This window comes from Poecilia formosa, unplaced genomic scaffold, assembly GCF_000485575.1.
Source record: "Poecilia formosa unplaced genomic scaffold, Poecilia_formosa-5.1.2 Scaffold718, whole genome shotgun sequence".
NCBI classification, from domain to species: Eukaryota; Metazoa; Chordata; class Actinopteri; order Cyprinodontiformes; family Poeciliidae; genus Poecilia; species Poecilia formosa.
This window is the reverse complement of record NW_006800657.1, coordinates 77,263-87,392: the sequence shown is the minus strand read 5'-3', so window position 1 is coordinate 87,392 and position 10,130 is coordinate 77,263. Positions and strand designations below refer to the sequence as shown.

Sequence of the window (10,130 nt, the reverse complement as noted above, 5' to 3'; positions counted from 1 at the left end):
TATTAATTATTGGCTTATTTCTAAATCATTATTAATTCAAGTATTTTACTCTGGGTTTTTTCCAATTACTCAAAATGTTTAGATTTTATTCTTTAAACCTCCAGTGCCCAAAATGAGCAATCTGAACTATTTTTAATCACTGCAGGCTGGAAACTTCCTCTTTCTCCAGGAAACCTGCTCTTCCTGTTGCATGACTCTCTTTCTGTCTGACTATGATTTTTTATGATTAAAAAAAGTAGAATTAAAGCAAGACACAATAACAACACACACAACCAGATTAATTTTATTACCGTCTGGCTCTACTGTTGGGTCTTGATATCACCTGTGTAATCAGTTTTATAGATAACTTTATTTATTATTATTAAACTAAAATCTCCAGCATGGGGAAGTGGGATGAGCTCGACTTTTCTCGACAATAGATAAGAGAAAAATGGGCAAATAAAAAAGGGATATATGAGAAATTGATTAATGAAACTGGGAAATAGAAAATCGGGTTAATGGAAAAAGGAAATTGAAAAATGGTTAAATTAAAATATAGATTAATGAAAAATGGGTAAATAGATAAAGGGATAACTGAAAAATGGACAAATGAAAAATAGATAAAATGAAAAATAGATAAATGAAAAAGGGGAATAGAGAAATTGATCATCTGAAAAATAAATGAAAAATTGGGTTAATGAAAAAGGGAAATTGAAAAGTAGTTAAATGAAAAATAGATGAATGAAAAATGGGTAAATAGATAAAGGATAACTGAAAAATGGACAAATGAAAAATAGATCAAATGAAAAATAGATAAATGAAAAAGGGGAATAGAGAAATTGATCATTTGAAAAATAAATAAATGAAAAATTGGGTTAATGAAAAGGGAAATTGAAAAGTGGTTAAATGAAAAATCGATAAATGAGAAAGAGAAATTAATATGAAAAATAAATAAATTAAAAATTGGGTTAATGAAAAAGCTAAATTAAAAAATGGTTAAATGAAAAATAGATTAATAAAAAATGGGTAAATGAAAAAGATAAATGAGAAAGGGAAATTGAAAAAGTGATATAAATAAATGAAAATGAATAAATGGGTTAATGAAAAAGCTAAATTATTTTTTTAACTAATTTTTTATTTATTTCACTCATTTATTTATTTAATTTTGGCTGAAATGGCTCTCCATAAGACCGATGCTCCAGAAAACTGCCCCAGATTCACTGATGGCTCATCTGAACAGTTTCAGTTTTCTACCCTCCAAGTCTAATCAGTGTNCCAGAAGTCCCCAGTGGTCTCCGTGATGTGGCGTATACTTCCGCCATGTTTGAGTTTCTGTTAGTCTTCATTTGTTTATGTTGTGACTCCACCTTGATGGGACGGTTTGTCCTGTTTTCACTCATCTTTCTCTTGTAGTTTGTCTGTTTTAGTCTGGAGTTGCCAGTGGCTTTGTTGGTCCCTACTGGGTCGGTCCTTACCCAGTCAGTCTGGGGCTGCTTGGCCGGCTCACCAGCTCCACCTTTCTGTTTAAACTTCTGGGTTTTTTGCTCGGACACTTGAAGGCAAAGGCTCTCAATTTTTCTCAGTCTTTTCAGAGAAAGAAACAAAACAGTTGAACAAACGAAAGTTTCAAGAAAATACAATGCTTGAATTTGTGTCCTCCCTAAAATTGTAGTGACCTTTTGGGCTGTTGCTCTCACCTCAAGTCAATTCTTAAAGGACTTGTGGTTAGATTCCCCGAGTCCTCAGCCACTGGTAGAGTAACTGGTGCATTACTTGACCAGTGGAGCATCCAGTGGTGAGGCAAAGTCTCCTATACTGCCGGAAATAAAGCCGAACCCTGACTGATCAGTTCTGGATCAGAACGGAACAGCTTCCTTAGGAGGAGCAGCTTTGCATCCCTGAATGAATAGGTTTTCTGGCTCTAACTGATGATATTGAATAAATGTTTTATGTGCATTTACTGCATAATGTCCAAGCCTGCGTGGGTCACCTGAATCCTCGTCTGGTCCAGTTGACTACTGGGGAACTATGTGTCTAGTGTTGGTGGAGGAAGGAAGCCATGGTCGTACTAAGCGAATATCCACGTGTTTTCAGATGTTCCAGACCTAAAATTTTTTAAATAGCTTCAGCCATAAGAAAACAGTTAAACTTTCTTTCATTTTTTTCTCAGGTTTTGCAGAAACTGGGAAAAGCAGATGAGACCAAAGATGAGCAGTTTGAACAAGTGGTGATAAACTTCAAGAGACAAGAGGTGAGAGACGTTTCTTCTTCTAATGTCTTTCCAAACTCTTCATCTTCTCCATGAATTACCAGGTCTACCAGAGAGACTGTATGGAGAGCCATTTCAGCCGAAATTAAATAAATAAATGGGTGGGAAAAAAATGAGTAAAATAAATCAGTAAGTGAAGAAAATAAGTGAAATAAACAAAAAATTAGTTAAATAATTTAGCTTTTTCATTAACCCAATTTTTCATTTATTTTTTATATTATCAATTTCTCAATTTCCTCTTTTCATTTATCTATTTTTCATTTACCCATTTTTTATTAATCTATTTTTCATTTAACCATTTTTTAATTTGGCTTTTTCATTAACCCAATTTTTCATTTATTTATTTTTCATATCAATTTCTCAATTTCTCTTTTTCATTTATCTATTTTTTATTTATCCCTTTATCCATTTACCAATTTTTTATTAATCTATTTTTCATTTAACCACTTTTAAATTTCCCTTTTTCATTAACCCAATTTTTCATTTATTTATTTTTCAGATCATCAATTTCTCTATTCCCCTTTTTATTTATCTATTTTTCATTTGTCCATTTTTCATTTATCCCTTTATCTATTTACCCATTTTTCATTAATCTATATTTTAATCAGAGGATGTGCTGGTCTCAACATCCTGGCGGCGTTCAGTTTATCACCTAGTGCTGAGATCAACTCAAAATCTTCCGCTATTGTAATTGAGCACATATTGATTAAATATGACTGTAGTTGGAAAACAAACATCAGCGTTAGCTTACCGTGCAACGTCTGGGCAACCGGAGGATCCTGGACGGACAGCAGTGGTGCACCATGTCTGAAAGATGGCCTCCGATGCAGATCTCCAAGACTTGGCACTCTCACTCTCTCAGCTCGATGCTCCATAGAGCTGCCTCTGGATATTGTACTTCACTTACAATGTACAGTAAAGTCTGCTCCTTATAGTTGGGTCACAGCTGGCAGCTATGAAGGCATCCCGAACCTCCAATCGTAAGCCAACTTCAGCGGCCGCTTCGTCCAAACTATAAAACCCCCGATGGTGAAGCTCTGAGTCCATGAGAGCCGCCAGCTGAAACACGTTCTGTCTGAGCGGCCACACAAAAATAAAGTCAGGAGTAATAACACTATTTTCTAATGAAGTTAATGAGCTTCAGCTTATTGATAACCCGTTAGTAGGTCGCCATCTTTCTTGAAAGCAAAGTAGGTGTGACGCTAACCAACCAATTGGGGAAGGTGTAGCCTGATGACGTGCCTCTCCTCATTTGCATTTATTCTTTTTCTAAGTTTTGCGGGGAAAATAGAATGTGATAAATAAGAAAATAAGGAAATACTAAATGAATAAGGGAAATTGGAAAATAGGAAAATTAAAAAAAATTTCAAACAAATGTTAAATGAAAAATAGATAAATGAAAAATGGGTAAATAAAAAAGGGATATATGAGAAATTGAATGAAACTGAGAAATAGAAAATCGGGTTAATGGAAAAAGGAAATTGAAAAATGGTTAAATTAAAATATAGATTAATGAAAAATGGGTAAATAGATTAAGGATAACTGAAAAATGGACAAATGAAAAATAGATAAAATGAAAAATAGATAAATGAAAAAGGGGGAATAGAGAAATTGATAATCTGAAAAATAAATTAAAAATTGGGTTAATGAAAAAGCTAAATTAAAAAATGGTTAAATGAAAAATATATTAATAAAAAATGGGTAAATGAAAAAGATAAATGAAAAAGGGAAATTGAAAAATTGATGATGTAAATAAATGAAAATGAATAAATGGGTTAATGAAAAAGCTAAATTATTTATTTAACTAATTTTTTATTTATTTCACTCATTTGCTGGACCGATGCTCCAGAAAACTGCCCCAGATTCACTGATGGCTCATCTGAACTGTTTCAGTTTTCTACCCTCCAAGTCTAATCAGTGTAATGATAATCATTCTTTAATCTGACTCAATTTACTTCCTGTTAGTCTGAAGGTGCTCGGCTGCAGAGGGAGATGAAGTCCTACATGTCTGCCATCAAAGGTAGCCCATCACTTCTCTTTCTGTCCTCACTGTAGATCAAAGATTACATTTCAACATCATCTGCTGTGTTTGAAGGATCTCAGGGTTTCTGAAACAGTTTTTCTTGTAGGGATGCAGCAGGCGTCCATCAACCTGACGCAGTCTCTGCATGAAGTCTACGAACCTGACTGGCACGGCAAAGATGACATCGTGACCATTGGGAAGGTTGGTCAGATGGATGAATGTTTTTTATCTTTACCAGCCTCTTCACTCCGGTTCTCATCTGCAGACCGATTAAGCGGTCGATCATGACATTTAAACCCGAGTCTATCACTGCTAAGTTTATCATTCATCTGTTTTATGATTCACCATCGAGTTAACTGATTACTGATTAAGCAAAAACATAACTGCAACAAGTTAGTTTATTTTTCCAGTAAATGCAGTGACTTGTCCTTTACTAGGACCTGAAGCTAAGCTGAGCATTTTTAAAACTGGCTGACTGTTTCACCGCTTTGAAAAGCTTTTCTCATCCCGACTACATCTTTATCCATCTCCGTTTTCTGCACTGAGGACGTTTTCTTTTGTGCCTCAGCATCTTTAGCTTCCTGTCACCCTAAGAAAAAATCAAGAAGGGTAACAGCGCCCCCTCTGGCGTTTTCGCCCTCTTCCATATATGCCCCGTGCGTTGCATTGCTGCGTTCAGTGACGTGCGGTGAGGTTTGTAGCTGGTGAGGCTCTGACTTATCATATTTACAAATATAGACCCCCTGCATGTTATTGTTTATAAGTAAATTTCGCGCATGCAGATAATGCTGGGGGGTAAAGAGACGATTCTTCTTCTACGTCAGGTATAGCCGCGCTGCCACGTAGAATAACTCCGTTAACTCAATCAAACTTGGACATGTAGATATTATTAATTTAGTGCTGTGCTCCACAGCAAAGGGAAAAATCGTTAAAGAACAACTCAAAACCACGTCTCTCTCGCTTTATGTATCTACGTGCAGACTCGTTACCATAGCAACTGACATCGACACAAAAAAGAAAACACTAAAATATTTCCCACACAAAGAGCAGAACATTCAGTCTGCTGCAGTGGTTTGGTTTTAGGCTTAATGTTTATTTTGCGATTATTAATAAGTGACTGCTGTGGTAAGAGAAGAAAACTATAAATATATTGCTGCACTTTACTGTATGGCTAGCTCCATGGCTAGCTCGCTGTCTCTTACTCTGCAGTTGTGCAGTCACAATATCTGGGATTATGAGCGCCCCCTGCCATGAGGCTAGAGAACTGCCTGCCTCACCTCGAGTCTGTTTTCTGCTGTTTCTGATCGCTCCTCCACACACACAACACGATACACACAGTTGGTGACAATAAAAACACTGTGCATTATATACATAAGCTAAATTATGGGAAATCAGTTCATATATTAAATGTTTTTTAGCCATTTCATTGGCGACATACAGGCAGGAGGAGCATGGTGCAGAATGGCAACTGGTGCAGTTACAGAGGTTGATCAATCCAGGTGAGGCTCAGCTTCCTGCTGCCTCAACAGCTTCGCTTCAGAGCATTTGAATGGGAAAATGCGAAAATCCAGCGATTTTGAAGAAAAAATAATCAGAATTGGTTAAGCTAAGTAAGAAATAGATACTTTATGGTACAAACCACATGGTGAAAATAGCAATATAAATGATTTTTATCATTGTATATTATTTTTCCATGATGACATGGCACTGGCGGCGTTGCTGCGTTGCGTTGCTGCGTTTCGTTGCTGCGTTTCGTTGCTGCGTTTCGTTGCTGCGTTGCGTTGCTGCGTTGCGTTGCTGCGTTTCGTTGCTGCATTGCGTTGCGTTGCTGCGTTGCGTTGCTGCGTTTCGTTGCTGCGTTGCGTTGCTGCGTTGCGTTGCTGCGTTGCGTTGCTGCGTTTCGTTGCTGCGTTNCAAACCACATGGTGAAAATAGCAATATAAATGATTTTATCATTATATATTATTTTTCCATGGCGGCGTTGCTGCGTTGCGTTGCTGCGTTGCTGCGTTGCGTTGCTGCGTTGCGTTGCTGCGTTGCGTTGCTGCGTTGCTGCGTTGCGTTGCTGCGTTGCGTTGCTGCGTTGCATATCCGGCCGTGTGTCTCTGGTGAATCCAGTTGCCGCTGCAGATGAAATACCTCAACCTCAAACCCAGGAGATTATCGGCACTGATGTTTCTCCATGTTGACCTGAACTTTGTTCATGTGTTGATGTGAGGTCCAGACGGCTCTGCACAATGCGGGGTTAAAGGTCATTCGGGGTTCACACCAGTTCCTCTTTTCAGAGGTTACCTGGCAGAAGCCAGTTGAACTCGTTGAAACCAACTGATTTGTGTGCTGCAGGATTGTGACGCCCTGTGGGAAGATTTCCACAACAAACTGGTGGACTCAACTCTGCTAAACCTGGACGGATACCTGCAGCAGTTCCCCGACCTGAAGGTAAGAGCTGCTGCTCAGGATTGAAGGAGAAGTCGAGAGGAAAGTGATGGCTGATGCTTTCAGATGCGTGTTGCCAAAAGAAGTCGGAAACTCATCGATTACGACAGCGCTCGGCATCAGCTGGAGTCTTTGCAGGTGGCTGGGATGAAGAACGACAGGAAGGTTATGAAGGTGAGTGTGAACTGAAGGCGGAGGATGGGTTGGGGAATCATCCGTTCTCCATGCTAAGTTCGTGATGTATGAGGTTGAAAAAGAGTCAGTGAGCTGAATTCATGATTTCCATTTATTAATACCAAAATACTCCTGGTCCATTATGACCTGTTACCTTTAAGAGCCAACAGTCAAAATGGCCGCCCAGAACAGTTTCCCATTCCCTTTGTCTCTGTGAGCTACGCCCCAAAGAGGGCGTTACCTAGTGTGTCAGTATCTTTAGCTTTACCTTAGCTTTAGCTTAGCAACTAGCTAACAGAGATGGAAGGAAAACACAGAATTATTTATTCTCAACAAGATGAAGGTGCTTAACTGTGTTTGCTGAACTTTGCAGGCAGAAGATGAGCTTAAAAAGGCTCAGAAAGTTTTCGATGAGCTGAACGTCGGCCTTCAGGATGAGCTGCCGACTCTCTGGGATCGGTAAGTCAGGCAGTCACCCGCCTGCCCGTCGGAGCGCTGCATGATGGTTGGCTCAGCGCTGAGGCCGTTCTGCTCGCCTCTAAACTCGGTTTGATGATCTGCATCTGATGATCCTCCAAGTCTGTGAAGGTCTTCTTACCATCACCCTAATCTTTAAAGCTCTCCACTGTTTCTGGACTCCAGAACTTTGATGCTATTTCCTGTCAGAAGAAGCATGCCGGTCAAAGTAAAACATTCATTTAACCCTTTATGACCTAAATAATAATAATAATAATAATAGTTATTATTATTTTAATTGTACACAGTTCTTTCAATGTTCTGTGAGTAAATATATATTTGCCTGTTCATCCATAATTGGAACTTTCAATATCTAGCAAGTTATTTTCACAATTTACCATCTATTAGGATTGTGCCTCAGATTGATTTCACTCCCTCCTACAGCGAGGGAGAAATTACCCTAATAACCTGATATTGACTGTAAACGCAACGTCTCCGTTCAAAAACTGTTGGAATTTTTCAGACAGCGCAAAGTGTGGCCAAAGCATGTAAACAACCGGAGAACAACTTAACAACTCTTTAGTGCGGCAGGCTGGTGGATGCTGGGTAATGATCAGCCTGTGAACGTGGTTAGCGCGCTGCTGCGCATGTTCACCTGCCAGGTGTGAATAAAACCCAGAAGGCTGAGGAGACGAACCGATCGCCAACCAGCCAGGATTTGAACCCAGAACCTTGTTGCTGCAGCAAAATGATGCAGCTTGGTGAAAGCTGAATGTTCCCTTCACACGGATTCTAAAAAGGTCTGAAACTGATGAAAATTAGTCTTATGGTTATGAATGCATGCAGGGCTTCATTAGGAACATTTATTTTCTAATGTCAGGTTCTCACACAGTAACACGATGTTCCTGGAAGCTGAATTAAGATCTCAAAGTGAAGCTTTATTCTGTGGTTGGTTCTGGTCCAGAGCAACATACGGTCAGGATTTCATTCACGCTCAGCTATTTCTCCATCCAACCAACCAAAATAATCTACTGCTGGCAGGAACGAACCCGATTAACCTGCAGCAGCCACAGCTGAACAGAAATGCACCCACAGGAGTTTTTACTTTTTTTTAATTGTTTAAATATTCGGTAACACTTTATTTGAAGGGGGTTGAATAAGACTTTCATGACACTGTGATGATACAAAGTTAACATTATTCAAAATGTCTTTGTTATGACAACTTGACATTAACCAAGAAATCATTACTGATATAAATTTGTTATAAAAGTATTACTGATTGCACTTTAAAAATGAGGTAACTTTATGTTATTAAAGGTAAAGTTTAAACAGTAATGATTTCTTGGTTAATGTCAAGTTGTCATAGACATTTTGAATAATGTCAACTTTGTATTAAAAGTGTCATAATTTACAGAATGACGCTTTATGACAACAGTCATAAATATTCATGAAGGCTTATTGATGTTCATGACAGGTGTTATGTCATGTTTATTACAGTGTCATGACAGTCTTATTCACCCCCCTTTAAATAAAGTATTACCAAATATTTTGCCAGTTTTTGCTGCAGGAACATTCCCTCTGATGATTTATGTTGTGATCTCAGGAACCTGACCTGGGTTTCTGCAGCGTCTCTGCATGATGAATAAAGTCAAACAGCGCCCTCTTCAGTCTGACTGGCTCGGTTTATGTTAACTGTTCATTTTCTTTCTCCAGCCGAGTCGGTTTCTACATCAGCACCTTCAAGTGTGTCACCAGTCTGGAGGCCAAGTTTCACCGAGAAATCTCACTGGTGAGTTGATCTGTTCCTCGGAAGCGTCCAGCAGATGTTCAGAGCTCAGGTGGTTCTTCTGCTTCCAGGTGTGCAGGGAGCTGTATGAAGTCATGACCAAGCTAGGAGAGCAACACTCTGATAAGATCTTCACCATCCAAGGAGCTCCAAGGTGAGTTCATTCAGCTGATTGTTTGCAGCTTTACTTTTTAGAAACATGTTCAAACCTCAGAGGCTGGAATCAGATCAAATGTTGATGTGAAAACAGAAACGCCACGTCTTTACTGACTGGACTGGAAATGTCTTCAAGGCCTCTGTTTAATTCAGAGCTGCAGCCGTTCAATCCCTTTGATTATCACCCCCATTTCAGACCTGATTAATGGATCCTCAGCAGACGGATTAATCCCCCTTTTCTTCTTTTCCTCAGTGATTCTGGACCGCTGCGCCTCGCCAGAACCCCATCACCACCGGAAGACGAGACTCCCCCAGAGAGCCCAGATGCCAGCTCCAATCACATGCTCCGCCCAGTTTCACCTGGTCCGCCCCGGCCGAAATCCCCAATTCAGGTAATAGGAGTCCAGGTGAGTGCAGCCGGATTCAGTCAGACACAAAGAAAAGTCCGTAGTGAAAGTAGCACTAAGATAAAGTGAAGCGACAAGCATGGAATAACATTTAAGAGGATGTCCAGCCTCTTCTGTTACTTTCAAACAAAAATAATATTCAAAATACGGCAAAAAATGGAAAAAAATATTGGGACAACCTGATCTTTGGAATCACTTTTGGGATGTGGATCCATGGTGGTTACCATGGTGATATGGGGGATAACCATGGTGATACCTGCAGCAGTGTATGGAGCGTCTGGGATAAACGCTACACTCAAACATGCATGTTGTTGTTGTGCAACACCCCTAACCCTTCCCCCTTTTCTTCTCTCTATTTCCCCTTCTGCGAGGAGGGAGATATGCTACCAGCTCTCCATCTAACGGGTGAATTGAGATTCCTAAATCTGCTGGGATTTACCCTAT

General features: G+C 39.4%; 2 protein-coding genes across 2 annotated transcripts in view; one reads left to right on the top strand and one right to left on the bottom strand.

Annotated features, from left to right (window-relative positions):
* Positions 1 to 9,925, top strand: part of amph (amphiphysin) — a 20,571-nt gene extending 10,646 nt beyond the window's left edge. The window contains exons 2-10 of the mRNA XM_016666389.1: positions 2,150 to 2,230; positions 4,214 to 4,268; positions 4,378 to 4,472; positions 6,615 to 6,710; positions 6,774 to 6,881; positions 7,255 to 7,340; positions 9,051 to 9,126; positions 9,195 to 9,277; positions 9,533 to 9,925. Coding sequence (XP_016521875.1) covers positions 2,150 to 2,230; positions 4,214 to 4,268; positions 4,378 to 4,472; positions 6,615 to 6,710; positions 6,774 to 6,881; positions 7,255 to 7,340; positions 9,051 to 9,126; positions 9,195 to 9,277; positions 9,533 to 9,755 — 903 coding nt within the window. The 3' untranslated portion in view covers positions 9,756 to 9,925. The remainder of the gene's footprint in view (positions 1 to 2,149; positions 2,231 to 4,213; positions 4,269 to 4,377; positions 4,473 to 6,614; positions 6,711 to 6,773; positions 6,882 to 7,254; positions 7,341 to 9,050; positions 9,127 to 9,194; positions 9,278 to 9,532) is intronic.
* Positions 130 to 10,130, bottom strand: part of LOC103131106 (E3 ubiquitin-protein ligase TRIM21-like) — a 26,108-nt gene continuing 16,107 nt past the window's right edge. Inside the window, exon 3 of the transcript XR_001660491.1 lies at positions 130 to 174. The gene's annotated coding sequence lies outside the window, so the exon portion shown is untranslated. The remainder of the gene's footprint in view (positions 175 to 10,130) is intronic.